Source organism: Gossypium hirsutum, chromosome D04, assembly GCF_007990345.1.
Source record: "Gossypium hirsutum isolate 1008001.06 chromosome D04, Gossypium_hirsutum_v2.1, whole genome shotgun sequence".
Classification (NCBI taxonomy): domain Eukaryota; kingdom Viridiplantae; phylum Streptophyta; class Magnoliopsida; order Malvales; family Malvaceae; genus Gossypium; species Gossypium hirsutum.
Window position 1 is genome coordinate 1014076 of NC_053440.1, and position 17457 is coordinate 1031532.

At 35.2% G+C, this 17457-nt stretch overlaps 2 protein-coding genes across 3 annotated transcripts; one reads left to right on the top strand and one right to left on the bottom strand.

Moving 5' to 3' along the window:
* Window positions 1–589: 589 nt before the first annotated feature.
* LOC107941682 (kinesin-like protein KIN-UC) lies at window positions 590–13014 on the top strand. Of its 2 annotated transcripts, XM_016875258.2 has the most exons (22): window positions 590–1174; window positions 2040–2140; window positions 2365–2487; window positions 2716–2901; window positions 3976–4197; window positions 4354–4498; window positions 4756–4905; window positions 5268–5356; window positions 5564–5776; window positions 5968–6102; window positions 7886–8065; window positions 8226–8405; window positions 9496–9615; window positions 9793–9921; window positions 9996–10134; window positions 10227–10319; window positions 10534–10659; window positions 11100–11225; window positions 11554–11697; window positions 11785–11913; window positions 12266–12394; window positions 12497–13014. In XM_016875258.2, the coding sequence occupies exons 1-22, from the start codon at window positions 952–954 to the stop codon at window positions 12520–12522; spliced, it is 3108 nt and encodes a 1035-aa protein (XP_016730747.1). In that variant the 5' UTR covers window positions 590–951; the 3' UTR covers window positions 12523–13014. The 2 variants fall into 2 exon arrangements, with proteins under 2 accessions (XP_016730747.1, XP_016730746.1); XM_016875257.2 differs by having other exon boundaries at window positions 591–1174; window positions 12266–13014.
* A 1112-nt stretch (window positions 13015–14126) lies between these two features.
* On the bottom strand, window positions 14127–17244 carry LOC107941678 (uncharacterized; the record flags this gene model as incomplete). Its single annotated transcript, XM_016875254.2, has 1 exon — window positions 14127–17244. A coding segment is annotated over one exon (2976 nt), but the record flags the coding sequence as incomplete, so codon positions are not given.
* Window positions 17245–17457: the final 213 nt, after the last annotated feature.

Below are 17457 nucleotides of genomic sequence, written 5' to 3' on the forward strand. Positions count from 1 at the left end.
ATTTTTTAAAAAATTCTAAAAATTATAGAATATTATTATAATTTTTATTATTAAGTAAAGTTGATAACTTTTATTTTTTAATAATTTTTATATTTTTTGAATTTTTTGGGATTTTATTTTTTTAAATTTAATTAATTGTTAATACAGAATTTAAAAATATTAAATTTTTCGTTCATTTCGTTTTTAAGAGTTAAAAGAATCTTAAAAGAAAAGTAAAATAAATTTTTTTATAAAATTAAAGTATCAAATTAATCATTATGTTTTATAATAATTATTTAAATATGTCACATACAAATAATTACACCCAATTTTTTTTATGTTATTGTGATGTGTAATTCTATTATTAAATAACACAAATGCATTTTCTTTTAAGAAATATTGCTTAAATATTTATGTGCTGTGATTAAAAATACTATATATACTATTTTTTTCCTATTTGCTTAAATAATAAAAAATATAATATTTAGTATGCTGGTAATTTATTTTTTTTATAAATATTTTTTTTATTTCACTTAAAAAAATAAATAATAATCTTATTCCTGTCCTTATTATTATATATGTTTTTGCTAAAAGGGAATGGAAAAGCTTTTTAAGATTCAAAAGGGAACAACAATGGTGACAACTGACAATGAGACACACTTTTGAACAGATGGGAGATTTCATTTCCTTAAAAGCCATTTGAATCTGCTGAGTGCTTTGCTTTTCCTTCGTTGCCGGCTCCTATTCCATTCACCCTTTCACAACTAACTCTACAACCTTTGTCAGCTTAGCTGCCCACCCCCAAACGCGGGAACCCCCCATTTCTCTTCGTGCCTCCCTCAACTGCTGCTTCCCTGTCTTCTCTCTCTCTCTCTTTTCTGCTTTGGAATTTGTTCCATTTACTTACTTTCTTTAAAAAACAAACTCCTTTAAATCCAAACCCAGTGTCAGATTTTTTTTGTCAGTCTGAAAATGGCTACAACGAGTTCTGGTTTGAGACCACCACAAAGGGCTGAAAAGCAGAGGATTTTGCAACAGCAACAAGGTCTTAGCCATGGCTGGAATTCATTAACGAGAAGTTTAAACAATGGACAACAGTCTCTTCGCTCAAAGGACACGAAACCTGTTCCTTCTTCTAGACGTTCAGTTACTCCAACTTCTCGTTCTTTCTACAGGGACTTTGATGATGACAACGGTTTCTTCCCCTCTTTCTTTTTTGTTCATTTTTGCTTCTCTTTTGTATAATAAAATTCCATTTCTTGGTAATATTTTACTTGGTTTTGTATAAAGGTTTGTTTTTGGATTGCTTAAAATGGGTTTATTATCGAGTTTCATTTTGACTATTGTGGAGTGATAATAATGATTGTTTAGTGTTTACTGAATATGTTGCTCTTATGCTTGCTTGATCTTGATCTTTGTCTTATAACCGAAGTTTCAGTGTCAAATCATGATGCACAGAGCTATTGGGCTACTTCTTTTCTCTCTCTTGGCCTGCATTATATGTCAACATGGAATTTTAAAGGCTATCATGGCTAAAATGTGAAATTTGACTATCCACTTTTGTTTTCAACTTAATGCTTAATTATCATGCTCCATTTTAGAAATGTTGTTTCAGTTTAAGGAGAGATGCAGTTTCGTTCAAACAATTCAAGGATTTTTCTTTTTGGGTGGGGGGGTTAGAGTTTGGAGACTTTAATAAGGGAAAAAAATTAATGCTTTTAGTTTGAGATTTAATTAGCATATGTCAGGAAAAGATCTTGAAAATCAAGTTCTCAAAACGCCTTTACGGGTATTGGCTTGGAATTATAGGAAAATATTCATTTTCCTTTTTTATTGCATTATCTGTAGATGATTATTTGTTGAAGCATGATAAATTATTAGCAAAGAGGTGCTTAAGATACGTGCTTTATAGAAAAAATTCTTTTTTACTGTATAGTGAATCCTGCTATCTTCTTTCTGGTTTCTTACTTTCATTTGATCGAAGTATATATTTTAAAAATCTTTTAAATCTTTTTTATCGAAATCTTCTAAATATCCTTGATTCTCAACTTGGTTTACAGATTCTGGAAGGGTGAGAGTTGCTGTTAGACTTAGACCAAGAAATGCTGAGGATCTTCTTTCAGATGCAGATTTTGCTGACTGTGTTGAATTGCAGCCAGAGGTAACTTATTGGTCTATTAACAAATTCGAGTGGCTTCTTTGATTGGTGTTGTAAATTAGCAAAGCATGTTTTCTTCTGGTTCGTAGCTTGACTTCACGGTTTTATCATAATTAAGTTGGAATACCCTGACACAGTTATCTTGTTTTTGCAATGTTCTGGAGTTCACTGGAATCTAAATTGTTCCTTTTCTTTTTCTTCTTTTTTTTTTTTTTTTTGCAATGTAGTTGAAGCGGTTAAAGTTGCGAAAAAACAACTGGAGTTCTGAATCTTACAGATTCGACGAAGTTTTCACAGAAACTGCCTCTCAGAAGCGTGTCTATGAAGTGGTAGCAAAGCCTGTAGTCGAGGTGATTGAGAAATATCTTATGAGACCTGACAAGATATAAATCATGTTGACTGATATTAGTTGCACGTTCATTGTTAAATGCTCCATGCATATGACTTAAGCCTTCTATTATGTATGTATATGCATGCATTTTCAGCTTATAATTGGTCATTTCAAAGCCATCATTTGTTTGCTTTCAAGTACGACTTGATATTTAGTCTTTTCGGTTGACTTTTATATGTTTTTGCAGAGTGTACTGAATGGTTATAATGGGACGGTTATGGCTTATGGTCAAACAGGAACTGGCAAAACCTTTACACTTGGCAGACTTGGTAAAAATGATGCATCTGAACGCGGTATTATGGTTAGAGCTCTAGAGGACATAATGGATAATGTATCCATTGCTTTTGACACTGTGGAAGTCTCATATTTACAGGTAATATTTGATATTACATTCTTTTGTGACTTTGTTTTGTTTGTTCATAGGCACTTATGTCATGGTTATAGGTTGTATTTACCATTGATGCGTTTTTTCTTCCTCAACCTTTACTTGTATATTGGTTTGAGCTAAATTTATCACTGGATGCTTTATTATCTCCTTGACCATGGTTCAGTTTTGTTGCTTTGACTTTTGAGTTGAATTTAGCCCGTTGGAAGTTATGCAGAATGAATCAAACAAATACTAGTAATATAGAGAGAAACATGATCTCATTAACTGAGAATTGTCTACCAAGCTTCAAAATTGAAACCCTAATATGTGATAAAAAATGTCTTACTAAGTTTATGGGAATAGAAAATTTGAACCCCATATGGCTCTTAAATGTCAATGGTTAGAACTCTAAAAGTTCTGTTAATTTCTTTCTGTATATCAATAAAATTTCCACAAACTTAAAACCACTGCATTCAAGTGCCTTTTGTTGATCCAAACAGCATATAGTTGGTAGATTGAGTGTGCAAGTTGATCGATATCTACATTACAAAACACAATTCAGTATATAGTAAAAAGCTTGTGAAGTTTACCAAAATTCAACTCAGAAAAACTTGGGCATTCAAAATAGAACTAATTGGATGAAAATCCTATCATACCTTATTCACCTTTATGGTTATACTACAATGGCATATTTATAGTGGCAAAGCTTGTGGAAAAATATGCTTCTCCTTGGGAGTTTTGGAGGATGGCACTGCAGATTAATGTCATTTGGATCAAAAGCTTGTATCTGCATTAGCTCTTATTTTCCTGTTATCTTTTAGCACTCAATCACAGAGACACACACAAATGCTTACTTTCATTTAGTAGTCTGACATGGGTATGCATACTTCCATAGCTTTTACCCAGGCTAAATGTTAACTGTAGATCATAATGTTACCGAATGGTGATTCATTAGGTTTTTTCATTGGTGACCAATTTTTGAACTATTATTTAATGTGTGTTCATTCCTGTTATACCAATATCATTTATTGGATGGATGATCGCCCTTTTTTATTTTCTTTTTCTTTTTTTTAAATTCAGTTGTATATGGAATCCATACAAGATTTGCTTGCACCCAAAAAGACAAATATCCCTATTAATGAGGACCCCAAGACTGGAGAAGTGTCATTGCCTGGTGCTATTACAGTTAAACTTCGAGATTTACATCATTTCCTAGAGCTATTGCAGATTGGTGAGGCTAATCGTCATGCAGCTAACACAAAGCTTAATACAGAATCTTCACGTAGCCATGCAATTCTAGTGGTAGGCGTGCCTTAGAAGTTGGTACTCTCTTGATTAATTCTTGCCTTTAATTTTTCAGTTACTATTTAAATGATGTTTTTAGCGTGAATAACAAAAATAGTGGAAAAATGATTAAAAAAAAGTATTAAAAGGATCTTGAGCTCATTTATTTGGTAGGTTAATATCCGGAGGTCTGTCCCTGGAAAAGTGGAAGATGATATTAGCTATCAAGATAAGATAACAAAAGGCAACTTCCCCATCGTTAGGAAAAGCAAGTTGCTGATTGCTGATCTTGCGGGGTCTGAGAGATTAGACAAATCTGGTATGTTCTTGGTGGTTGATATTTTAACTTAGGAGGACTAAGTGCATACATAAAATGCTTCTTGCCTTAACTTTTTTATTTTATTTTGCACAGTGTCCTATGCTTTGTCTTGTGTATGCTTTCTTAATTAACTAAAAGTTTCATTTAACTGGTTTCCTAAGTATTCTTGTTTCTTTGAGTGTTAACAAATGAAACAGGAGCATTGTTTTATCAAATTACCCTTCAAAAACTTGCATAACTGTTTCCCAATATTGTAGGCAGTGAAGGTCTATTGCTTGAAGAGGCTAAGTTTATTAATCTATCTCTTACTTCTCTGGGAAAATGCATAAATGCATTAGCTGAGAACTGTCCGCATATACCTACAAGGGATTCTAAACTTACAAGATTGCTTCGAGATTCTTTTGGAGGTATGGAACTCTTCCCTTTATGGTTTTTCTTTTTGTTTCTCATAATACCTTTATCAGAACAGGAATTTTTTGGAATACACTCTATCAGTGATATCTATTTGTCACACTAAATTCATGGTTCCTATGATTTTCTACAATTCTTTGATTGTCTACACACACATATATGTATATATGTATATATACCTTTTCTTAATTAATATGCTTATGCCTTGATGTGTTCCTTTGTATTCTAATTTATGTCTTCTAATGTGCATAGCAAAAGGACACTTATGTTTAGACTAAGTAAGCACATGGCATTTTACTTTTATATGCTTGTTGGTTTGATCTTCTAATTCTTATGAGATTCATCGGTAAATGACTAGGCTCTGCTAGGACTTCACTTATAATAACAATTGGGCCATCTTCACGACATCATGCGGAGACCACTAGCACAATAATGTTTGGGCAGAGGGTGAGTTTATGAAGAATATTACATTCGAAAATTGAGAAATTCTCCTGTAAAATTACATGCAATATTGTTGTTTAATTATCAACAAACCTCTCTCTTTATATTACATTACATTATCCTGTAAAGTTACATGCAATATTGAGGAATTACTGTGTTTATATTACATTATATTATCTTTTTCGTGAGGCAGCCTAATACCTTGTTTTGTAGGCAATGAAAATTGTGAATGTGGTAAAGCTTAAAGAAGAGTTTGATTATGAAAGTTTATGCCGGAAGCTTGAGGCTCAAGTAGACCTTCTTACTGCTGAAATCGATAGGCAACAGAAGCTGAGACAGAGTGAAAAGTCTGGTTTGGAAAAACAACTTCGAGAGTGTCAAGATTGTTTTCAGGAGACAAGAAAGACTCTAGTCACAAGGTCTGAGGTAATTTGCTCCTGCTTTTGGTTTCTAATCATAATTAATACTTGCTCTGAAATTTGTTTCCTTGGCCTTTTCTAACTCTATCTTCTAAAGTCACATTATCATGCCATCCAGTTTGCATTCAATATACATCCTAATGTTGAAGTAGATTTTCTTTTCCTTCTAATCTTCTAATATCTAATATTCTTTTGCAGTTTCTAGAGAAGGAAAATACTCGCTTGGAATTGGATATGGAAGACGTTTTAGCTGAATTGAACTGCCAGAAAGACCACAACTCTTTGATGCAAGATAAAATTGCAGACTTAGAAATGAGGTTAAAGCAGAGCAAGGTAATTCTCTTTAATAAAAAATTTCTGTGGTTGTTTTGTATGTATTCTTGGTTATATGATTTAAGCATCCACCGTGGTTGATAAACTAAAAGTTTTCATGCTGATAACATTCTGGTGAATCTCTAAGTCTTAAATACCTTTCTGATCATAGTAAAAAGCAAAACTAAAGGGTTGAAATGGAGGTTAACGTGGATTCTCTCGGTAGCCTTGAACTAATGGATCGCTGTTGCTGGTGGATCTCAAAAGAGCTACGAAAAGGGTGCAAAATAAAGAGGATGGAATGAAGGTTGAGGAGACGGGGAAGGTTAATAATGAGAGTGACTTGAAAGCTACGTTTAAGGAGATGCTTATGAGCAATACAAAGAAAGCTGATGTTGAAGAGGGTCGGGTTGAGAATGGTGAGATTTCTCTCCTAGAAGATGATGTTAGGATCTCAATGGAGGGGCAATATCCTGAAATAAGTTTCTCTAAACGTGTTCATGAGTTGATTGATAGAAGCATGAGTCAGACAATTATTGCCTGGCTGCTTGGGCGCTCTATCGGTTATGGAGCACTTGTTAATTGTATCAAGAACATGTGGGAAATATCAGGTGATATTCAGGTAGTTGATCTGGATAATGAGTATTTTTTTATTAAATTTTCCCGTTTTAGAGGACTACGAATGGTTTTGTTAGGTGGACCACGGATGATTTATGGTCCTTACCTAGTTGTGCAACCTTAGAGTAGGGATTTTATGACCAAGGAAACCCATGCATCAAAGATCGTTGCTTGGATACATTTACCAGGATTGTCATACCGCTACTACACTAAACAGGCAATGAGGGCTATTGCTTCAGTTATTGGGGAAGTGGTTAAGGTGGATTTTAATAATACGATAGGGGAAGGGGTTGGTTTGCAAGAGTGGTTGTGATAGTTGATCTGAAGAAACCGTTCATCCCTTGTGTTCGTATTGATGGGATCCTTCAGAGGATTGAGTATGAGGGGTTACTAACGATTTGAAGTGTGGGCACTACACAAGATAGTTGTGAGGTTTGTCACATGTTTTTTAAATCACCGGTGTTCCTAGTGAACTTTTGGAAATTTGGGATATTATTGGAACCTTTTGTGCATTTATCTAAAAATCAAAATCTTGCTAAATAGGTTTCACTGTATCTCTTTCTTGTTAGATAAAATGCTTTCCAGAAGAAGATTAGAAGATTACAGGGAAAAAAAAATTGTCCTAGTATTCTTAAAGATAACAAGGTGTAGGTTATCTAGGAAACTGAATTAAGGGGTTTATGCCACTTTTAAATCTATTCCATTTTTAGACTATAGATATGATCGAATTATCATGTCTGTAAGATAATCCAACTCTATGAGAATATAAAGTTACAGCTACATTTATGCTTTATACCTTTGAAGTACTTTAGGCAATCGCTTCAGCCATAGAGGAATATGGTTGACTGAATTTGGAAACCTTTTATATGGACAAACCTCTATATCACTTTTAAGGATCCTAATGTGCAATTAAATAAAGGCTTCTCACAAAATTGCTAATATAGTTCTAGAATCTTATTTCATTTTTATTATTTAAAACTATAGAACCCTCACCTCCATTTTATCCTCTCTATATGTATGAATGCTTCTTTTAAAATAAAAATCCAAAAAACTGTATAACTCCCCGCCGCCCCCCCCCCCCAATCCCCATTATGTTCTCTCTACATGGGTTTCTATGTTGTTTCTTAAAAACAAAATAATTATTAAAAAACAAGAGTGCTTATGCTGTTCTTTTGATTGTTAGTAGCAACACCAGCTTGAAAACTCTACCTATCACAAACTACTGGCTGATACCACTGAGATGTATGAGAAAAAGATAGCTGAGTTGATCAAGCAGCTAGAAGTTGAACGTGCCCGGTCCAAAACTGCTGAAGAACAGTTAAATTCTATGAAAAAGCTATCAGGTGACCATCAAAAGTTAACTCAGGTTAGTAGTTGTCGTCTGGTTATTTGAAAATGTCCCTGGTTCTTGCATCTGTTTCATCTCTTCTTCATGTTAATAATTATTATTTTTTCTCTGATTCCTTGGGATTTCTATTTTGTAAGATTATATGTGAATCTTAGTTATATATTTTTATTGCTAATAGCAACACGAGATGGAGAATTCTAAACATCAGAAGGCTCTTGTTGACACTACTTGGATTTATGAAAAGAAAATAATGGAGTTAACTAAGCAATTAGAAGATGAGCATACCAGGTTTGAAGATATACAAGAACAACTGCATTTGGCAAACAAGCGTCAAACAGATTATCGAAATTCAATGCAGGTAACTTTCTCCTACAAAGCCTTATGGTCAATTGCTAAAACCAAAAAAGAAATTCTTTCTATTCTCTTCACTTGCTAGGCCTGGTTATGTTTCATTTTATTTTATTTTATTGTCATTGGGGTCCTTTTAACAATTACTTTAGTCAATCTGATGATCCATAAGAACTTAAGGGAACCCAGAGTGCTTTGCATAGGAAGTGAAAGTTGAGTGTATGTTTGATGCTAGGTATCCTTTATATTGGTATGTTTCTTCCTCTTTCCTTCAGACTAGCTAAAATATTGGGCCTTGGGAGCATGTTTGGGGAATGGGGATTATTTAAGGGGATATTCTTGAGTTCCCATGTGAATGAGCCTTTTCCACACAACATCTTCTTGAAAATAATTTAAATTTTTTTCTGAAATTTTAGAAGAAAGGGCCAATTTGATGAAGACATGAAGTTGCCTTGTAACATGCAAATGGTCACATAATGAATTTGATGTCTCTGAGCTATCTATAAATATATTTAGGAAAACTGTGGCATCTTAACTATTTGACATATATGGATATAAGGATCTCAGTTTCTGAATATATGAAATCTCAAGAAAGACAGCTGGCAGTTTTTTTGTTCATTTGCTCCCGTTCTTAAATCTCCAATCTGTTTAGAGTAACTTTTTTTTCATCCCCACTTTACTTCAATAAGGGCCCTCATGTTTAGATCTGAAAATTTTCCATCTTTAGGATGTTATAGATTGAGAATCCCAGGATGTCAAGCTGAAAGAGTGAAGACTGCCAAATATTGTATATGTTACCAGTTTGGTCAGCCGTGTTTACGTGAAAATTAGACAACATCGATTCCCATACCAATTTAAATTTTTAGTCCTGCGAGAGGATCAGACTTCATCCAATTGTGTTAATTGCAGGGATTTATCTCATTCTCGTTGTTACATATTATTAGTCATAGCAAAACAGTGTTTTTGAGCAGTTATCCCGAAATACCTTTTCCTTCCGTTGGCCTGCTGCAGACAATTTACTGGCTTTGTTATAAGTAATCCACTTACTCAACTCTTCTATGCATTATTCACTTCATCTCTTGTTTTGTTGTGTTATCCAGAAGCAGGAAGAAATGAGTGAACTGAGGTCGGAGTTACAAGAAATGTATCAACTTCATGAATCTACTATAAATGAACTACAATCCCTGAAAGCAGAATTTAAAGATCAGATTGAAGAGAAGGTATGATCGTTATGCATGCTTGTGTATGCCTGCACACGCAATGTTTTTAGTTCAAGTTTGTATGTATTAGTAATTACAGGCTTCTGACAGTTCTGAACAAGAGAAATGTCGATGTTGATTGCTACCTGAAGTTTGACCCTTAATGCTTTTTTTCTCAAAATAAATTGGTATGTACAGGAATCAATTACCGTAAAGCTTTATGCCATGCAAGAAAAACTGTCAGCAGAAGAGAAGCGGAGGAAGACTATAGAATATGAGCTGGAAAAGCTTAAAAAATGTGCACCTGAAGGTGATACAGATTTTGAGGTAAGTTGCTTGTATGTTTTCTACTTGACATTGATTATTATTGTTTTGTGGTCTTATCATATCATGTTTCACAGGATGAGGAATCATATATGAAGGAAAAGATCAGAGGAAATTCTGTGTTAGGAACCTCAGCGAGTCTCAAGAAGGCTGGTCCATTAAGGGTTACAAAATCTGCAGCTCAGAGGGTTATAGTTGCTAAGATCTGTGAAGAAGGCAAGACTTTGCTTTAAGAACATATATTATCAAAATATTTCTCCTAATCAATAAGAAACTTTGATTTAAATGATTTTGGTTCTTAAATTCAGTTGGGATCCAAAAGATAATACGATTGTTAACTTCTGAAGACTTGGACGTACAAATCCATGCTGTGAAAGTGATAGCCAATCTTGCTGCTGAAGGTGGGAGCAATTTGGCTTCTGATTGGATTTCAATACATTGTTGCTTTCTTCTCCGCTATGTTTGGGATTGAAATTTTGTGTTTCCAGATTAATTTAACTGCAAAATTCCCATCTCTTTTTCCATCTCTACACCCTTCACTCCTTTGCTTTGAAAGTTTGCAGTATCTCCCTCAGGTTGAACAATAGGTGTTGATTAAAGTTTTATATTCTGCAGAAGTTAACCAGGAGAATATTGTCAAAGAAGGTGGTTTAGATGCTCTGCTTACTATGTTGAGATCATCACAAAATGCTACTATACTTAGAGTAGCTTCGGGGGCCATGGCGAATTTAGCAATGAATGGTAATTAACATTTTTTCTAATTATAAATGACAAGACATTGTTGTATGAATAATTAGTACACATACATATTTAGTACATGCAAACCTCCACATCTATGAAGCGGTGCGTTCCTATGATCATATATTCTGGTTGAGTCTCTGCACCCACTACCTATTGGTTTTAGGTCAAATACTAGACATGGTACTAGAGCTCAGGTGTGTTCTGTCGTTTAAGTGAGGTTGTCCACATATACTACACGGATTATGAGATTAGGTTAAACAAAGGCTGGGTATAAATTTCCATTTCGTAGAAAATGGAATTAATTTGATGTTACATGTATTCCCGATTATCAGAATATGTCAATATAATTGGAAGGTGAGGTTTTCCAAAACTAGTACAACATATTTGACTATACTGTATCCGAAACTCGCTATATTAATTAATTTTCAAATCGTTCTCAGAGATGAATCAAAGCCTAATAATGAGCAGAGGAGGTGCTCAGTTACTAGCAAAGACTGCTTCCAAAACTGATGATCCACAAACTCTAAGAATGGTAGCTGGTGCACTTGCAAATTTATGTGGAAATGGTAAGACTTTCTCCAGGTCCTGTAGACTTCATTTTCAGGGCATCTAAGAGGGTGGCAAAGGATTGGGGTGGCGTATTGTGCCGAGGGTTTAACTGGTTGGTCAGTACCACCTGGTTTAGTATCCATTTGTTTGAATTTTAGTTACTTTGACTGTGGAACCATCTGCTTTGATCATGAAATGCTTTTATTTCTTAAGCATTAGTAGCTGCTTCATGATTTGGATGTTTCACAGCATACTTGATATCCGAATTAAGTTAAAGTAGATCTTATCGGAAAGGGGAAGTTAATCATCAGGTGGGTTTATGTTCATGTTTTTATTGCTCAACAGAGAAATTACATATGATGCTAAAAGAAGACGGAGGCATCAAGGCTTTGTTGGGAATGGTTAGATGCACGAACAGTGATGTTGTTGCCCAGGTTGCTAGAGGAATGGCTAACTTTGCTAAATGCGAATCCCGAGCAATTGTTCAAGGTTTATCAGCGTCCTTTTATGAAGTATATATATTCTATGTAGGTCATTATGTCTCTTCATGATCCTAATGAACTTTGGTTGCTGCAGGATATCGTAAAGGCCAATCACTTCTAATGGAAGAAGGTGCACTTGAATGGTTGATCGGAAACTGTAACAATGCATCAGTTTCAACCAGACGTCATGTTGAGTTGGCCCTTTGTCATTTAGCACAAAACGGTAAACAAAGTTCTGGGATTGAAATTTCTATGCATTTGCTGCATTTTGATTCTGATATCTATTCAAAAACTTTGAACTAACTACAGAAACCCTAAACTCTGTGATACTACGGAAATGCGTATTGGATACTTTGGATTAGGTTGCTTGAGAACATCACAATTCTCTTTCTTTCCAGACCTCTGACACATATAAATTTCCTGAATGTCGTGTTTTGTCAATTATCTAACATGAAACCAGCCAATGTGAAATCTGCTACCAGAAGTCAAGCCTTTATAGTTCTTGGAGTTGGATCATAAACCAACTTTTTCATCATTGATACTTGTATTTAGAATATAATGTACGCCTGTTGCAGAGGAGAATGCCAAGGATTTTACATACAGAGGAGGATTAAAAGAGCTTCAACGGATATCAATGGAATCCAGCCGAGAAGATATTCGCAACTTGGCTAAGAAGATGCTGAAATCGAATACAATGTTTCACGGTGAGTTGGCAGTAAGATGTTCGACATGAAGCCTCGTGAATTATTTCGTTTCTGTTATATAATTAGTACATTTCGGGTTTCTGTTTCTACATCATTGTGAAGCACGCTTGCATGAAGCGGAGGGATGAGATTAAAGTGGTGGAAAGAAACTTGGGGTCCACGCCGAGTTTTTAACGCCAATTATATCTAATTATTTGTGTATTTGTATTATATTGTGTTATTTTCTTTGTAATATAATCAAAACAAGCATATCAAGGGATAGCCATTAGCCATGAATTTTAAAGTTTTTGTAGGTTCATTAAGGGGTTAGACGCTGGCTATGAGTTTTAAAGTTGCTTCATACCTAAGGTAAAGATCGAACCATTGGTTAAGGTAGGAAAGACTCTTACCATCTCACCTAACCCTTATGGCTGAAATGGTTTGGTTTTGATATTCAGCACTTAGTTGTATTTAGTTTATGGAATGTAAGATTCATTTTGATAATAGGATTGTTTGAATATAAGTTGTTTAGCACATTACCGAGTATATTACATTATTCTGTTTGGATCATTTGATTGAAATGTAACTTTGGTGTTTGATTGCCAAGACGTAAGATTATCTAAAAACATATTTCTCTTTTATATATATTTTTTTAATACACAATAATTGAAGTTTATAGTATTTTAGTTTTTTTTTTAATAAATGCATTTCTCTAATAAATTATTTTAATATGGCTCATTTTTCAAATAAACAAATTGAAATTTGGAAACAACAATAATTAATTAGGGCTTTTTAAATTAAAGTGAAAGAAAAAGGAAAGAAAAAAAATCTAAATATATATTTCTTATGATTTAGGGGCAAATTTGACAAAAAAAAGAAATGATAAAATTATTATAAAATAATAAAATAGACAAAATATCATATAATAATTGTTGAAAAGTTACTTGAAAAATATATCAAAAAATAAGAAAATTTAATTCATTAATTTTTATTAGACCTATCTAAAGGTCAGGTAGCTCGTAAGGGTCGGGCTTGGATAAAGTTTTTTGCACTTTATCTAGCCTAGTTTGATATCAATTTAAATAATAAAAAGTATTTTTAAATTAAAATTTGATTATAGAATACATAAAATAGCAACTAAAAGTAAATTTTTATTATTTTATTACTTTTTTAAATAGTAAAATGGACTTTTTGAGTAGGTTGGGCCAACCTGAAAACGAGCCTGGAGTTAAAAATATTTTGGAACGAGGCTCAGCCAGATCCATGAGCACTATAAGATTACCGGCTGAAGTTAATCTTTGAAATCCAACAATGAAATATTATTTTGAAATCTTACATTACTCTTAGAAACATAAGATTACTTGAACCAAACTCTCCCTTAGAGAACTATTATTCATAACGGATAAATATTATAGTTATATATAAACTTTGATCTAATGTATAAAAGAATATAATAATTTTAATAACATAATTATACACTTTTAACATTGAATTTGTTTTAATTATTTACGTAAAATTTTAATTTTTACTAAATTATTAAATTTTTATAAAAATAAATTATTATTGTTGATGTCAAATTTGTGGGTTAGCTTGAGGCGAGTTAAACAAGTGCTTTAAGACAAAAACTAGTCAAAGGGTGTCAGAAGCTTTTCTCAGAAGCACTCTCTGATACTTAAGTTAAAGATGAAAACTAAGATGGTGCAAAGTTTTAGGGAGTGGTCAAACCTAGTTAAAATGTCATTGGAATCCATGGTTAAAATAGTTGGTTTCTGCATTGAATCGAATAGAATGCAAAATTAAGAAGAAGGAGAAATTCTGTGAACTGTTTACAGGAGTTGTTATTTGTAAACTTTGTATAATCTAAGGTTAAAATTGCTAACAAGAAAATATAGAATCTATGATGAAGTATGAGTCTCAACATTTGCAAGAAGCCGGGTAAGTTTGCTCAGTGTTTCACGAGCAGCTATGGTATCCGGATGATCCTCACCGCAGATTGAAGTTCTAATAAAAATAGCTTTCCGAATCAGGTCATCTCCGATGTCGAATTGTCCCCCTCTTAACATTAACTTGGCTCTGGTTTCTAGCACGGTGGCTCTTGATAATGCCAACTCCTCCCACAGATATGGATTCAATTGAGCATTAGTTTGGATGGGCTTCCAACATAGTGATTTGTCCAACCATTTCTCAACCGGGGTAAGGAATGCCTGGTCTGCTGCCTCCAAAGCATCGGTGCATACCCGGAGGAGTTCGAGAGCAGCACCACACCTAGAGAATGTAACGAACGTCCAAATCGCAAGAGGCAAAATCACTTGTTTTACAAGGCATAACAGTTCTGACACCCTGAGCTCAACGACCTTAGGGTTATTACCGAATCCAAATAGCAAGAAACATGCTGCCCATACATGTTCCGAATGGAGGGATAATGATCCGCGACTAGCAACAGCTTGTACCATGGCATTAGCAGCTCCGGTAACTCCTCTCTTCCGAGCGTAAACCTTGATGAGCTCATTGAAATGGAAATAACCTTCCTTGGTGCTACTTCTTGCAAGATTGAACCTTAATAACATGGACGATGCTTCTACTTCGGATCTCTTTGAGTACGATGAAGAAAAACCACACGTCAAGGAATGCAATAACTTTCTCCAAAACTGGGTTCCGTTATGTTTCTTGGGTACCTTGTGAGCAGCTAAGGATAACAGGGAAATTGGAATGGCAGCAGGTGCAAACCAACCACTCACCAGGACCATTCTCGTTGCCAGGCTCCCTGGTCCATCTGCATGATCGAATATCGAAAAACACACCTCAAAGAGTTGCAGCAGGAAAGTGTTTTTCCTCAATAAATGAACTTCCCTACCACTCCATAAAATGTCTCTCGAGGGCATCCTATTGATGGTATCTAGTAGCCTGCTTGGATTTATGGGTAGCTCGGACAGCATTGAGCCTACAATTGCCAAGGCCAAAGTTAGCCTTCCAACTTTCTCCTCGATGATCCTAAGTGCATCAATGTCTGCAATAGGATAGTCTTTAATACTTCCCTGCATTAATGACATTGCCTCCACTCCAGACAAGTACGAAAGTTTTAACGGTTCTAAGTTCATCACACATGGAAGGCGAGTGGATATCAAAATGTGGGTCTCACCGCCAAAACGAGGAAGAAGATCCATTACAAGCTTCTGATCCCACCAATCCTTTTCACTCTCTAAATTATCAATCACCACCAGAAAAGGTATGTTTCGCATTAGCTCTTTCCGGACTCTAGAAATAGCAGCCTCTTCTTGCTCTTCAAAGCTGTTAATCCTGCTTTTATCAATGGAATTTCCAACCCCGACATCGACCTCTAGAAACGACCGGAGATTTAAATAATTCTGCCTAATATACTGGCTTTCCCCTCCTATCCATAGAACCATCTTATACCTCTGGTGAAATCTGTAGGCAAATTCCAGAAGAAGCTCAGTCTTCCCTATTCCTGAGTCCCCAGTTACACAGGCAACGCCCTTTCCATATACAGTTTTCTTTGATCTCTTTCTCCGTGAACTCTGTCCACCTTTTGGTCTTTGATAGTGTTGCCTTTCAAAACTTTGCATCTCAATCTCCTTTTCAGACTCCTTCCAAATGACTGGTTCTTTACCCTTCCGGCTGCCACTCGCCCGGTGCCTTTCCTCCGCCGAACTGCTCTTACTCCACCCAACAGTCAAATTCTTTCTCTTTGATCGAGCCTTGAGCTCAAAATAATCCCTTTCTGATTCTCCAGTAATATCACCAAAAAGTATAAATTCCAGCTCCGACAATTCTTTCTTCCTGCCAATAAAGTTTTCATTTTGAGGAAACAGGAATTCCTCTTTGTCCACCATGTCTCTCCACTTTGTCAATCGCTCTAAAACGCTTCGCCTTCCTAACTTCATCGCCAAAACAGTAACAGCTTGTAATATGCAGTCTCTCCAGTTACCGTCCTGCGCTTCTAGTTTCCATTCATCCACTCGAACCAGGCCATTAACAGCTTCCTTCCACTCTTTCTCCAATCCTCCATAAAGAACCCATAAGTCACCACCATGTTTTTCCCACAGCTCTCCCCTTTTCTCGACTATATCTCGGACAAGACAATCACCAGGCCTCAAATCAAAATAGATAGGGACCAAATTTTTCTTGCTTGAAAAAAATCTAAGCTCTTCAATAGTATACGGATTCCTCAAAGACTTCCTTGTTAGAATTACAACCCCAAAGGAAGAAACATCCATTGCCCTTTCCCTAAGTTCATGCTTACGAGAATTCCTGAATCGAGCTCTGTCAGATACAAAGCAAGTCATCCCTTGAACTTCCAGCTCAGCACGGAGCCAATTCGTGAACCTTATTAAGGAAGGTTTGCGGCCATGCAAACCTATGTATACGTCATAGCTCCTCCGTCGGTTAGAAGACAATGATATCGGAACAGGGGAAAATGACATATCATGGTTTCTCATATGCTTTCTGTGCTTCGCTATAGGGATGTTATAACCATTGTCACCCATATGATCATAACTAGATCGTATGCCACTCGCAACAAGAGTTGTAGATGGCACGTGATCAAATTTCTGGAAGCCAGAAAATCCGACATCTGCAAGGCATTCTGGAACCTGGATTCCAGAACTGGAACTTGGAGGATCAGCACTGAAATTAATACTGTTACATTGAGCATCAGACCTTGTCGATTCGGACAATTGACACGTTGATGATCTTGGAGAGAAGAATGGTGATTGATTCGCAGAAAAGAATGCTGACGATGATGACATATTTCTAGAGGTTGCTTGCAGGGACTCCAACCTTACGCTATCTTCTCGGAGATCCATATTTATGATACTTCCTATTATTAAAACGATCTCATAAATGCGATCACGTCACGACAAGCCACGCTGTGATCAAAGAAATGAAATTAATCAACAACAATAAAGAATGTCAATACCAAAAAAGGACATGTAGTTCATAGTTTATCCAAAACTGAATGCCACATTCATATCAGATATGATGTTTTAATTAAGAAAACATCAATGCCACTCAAACAAACAACCATGGAAGAACAATTGTAGAAAATAAAGCATACATTTCCAAAG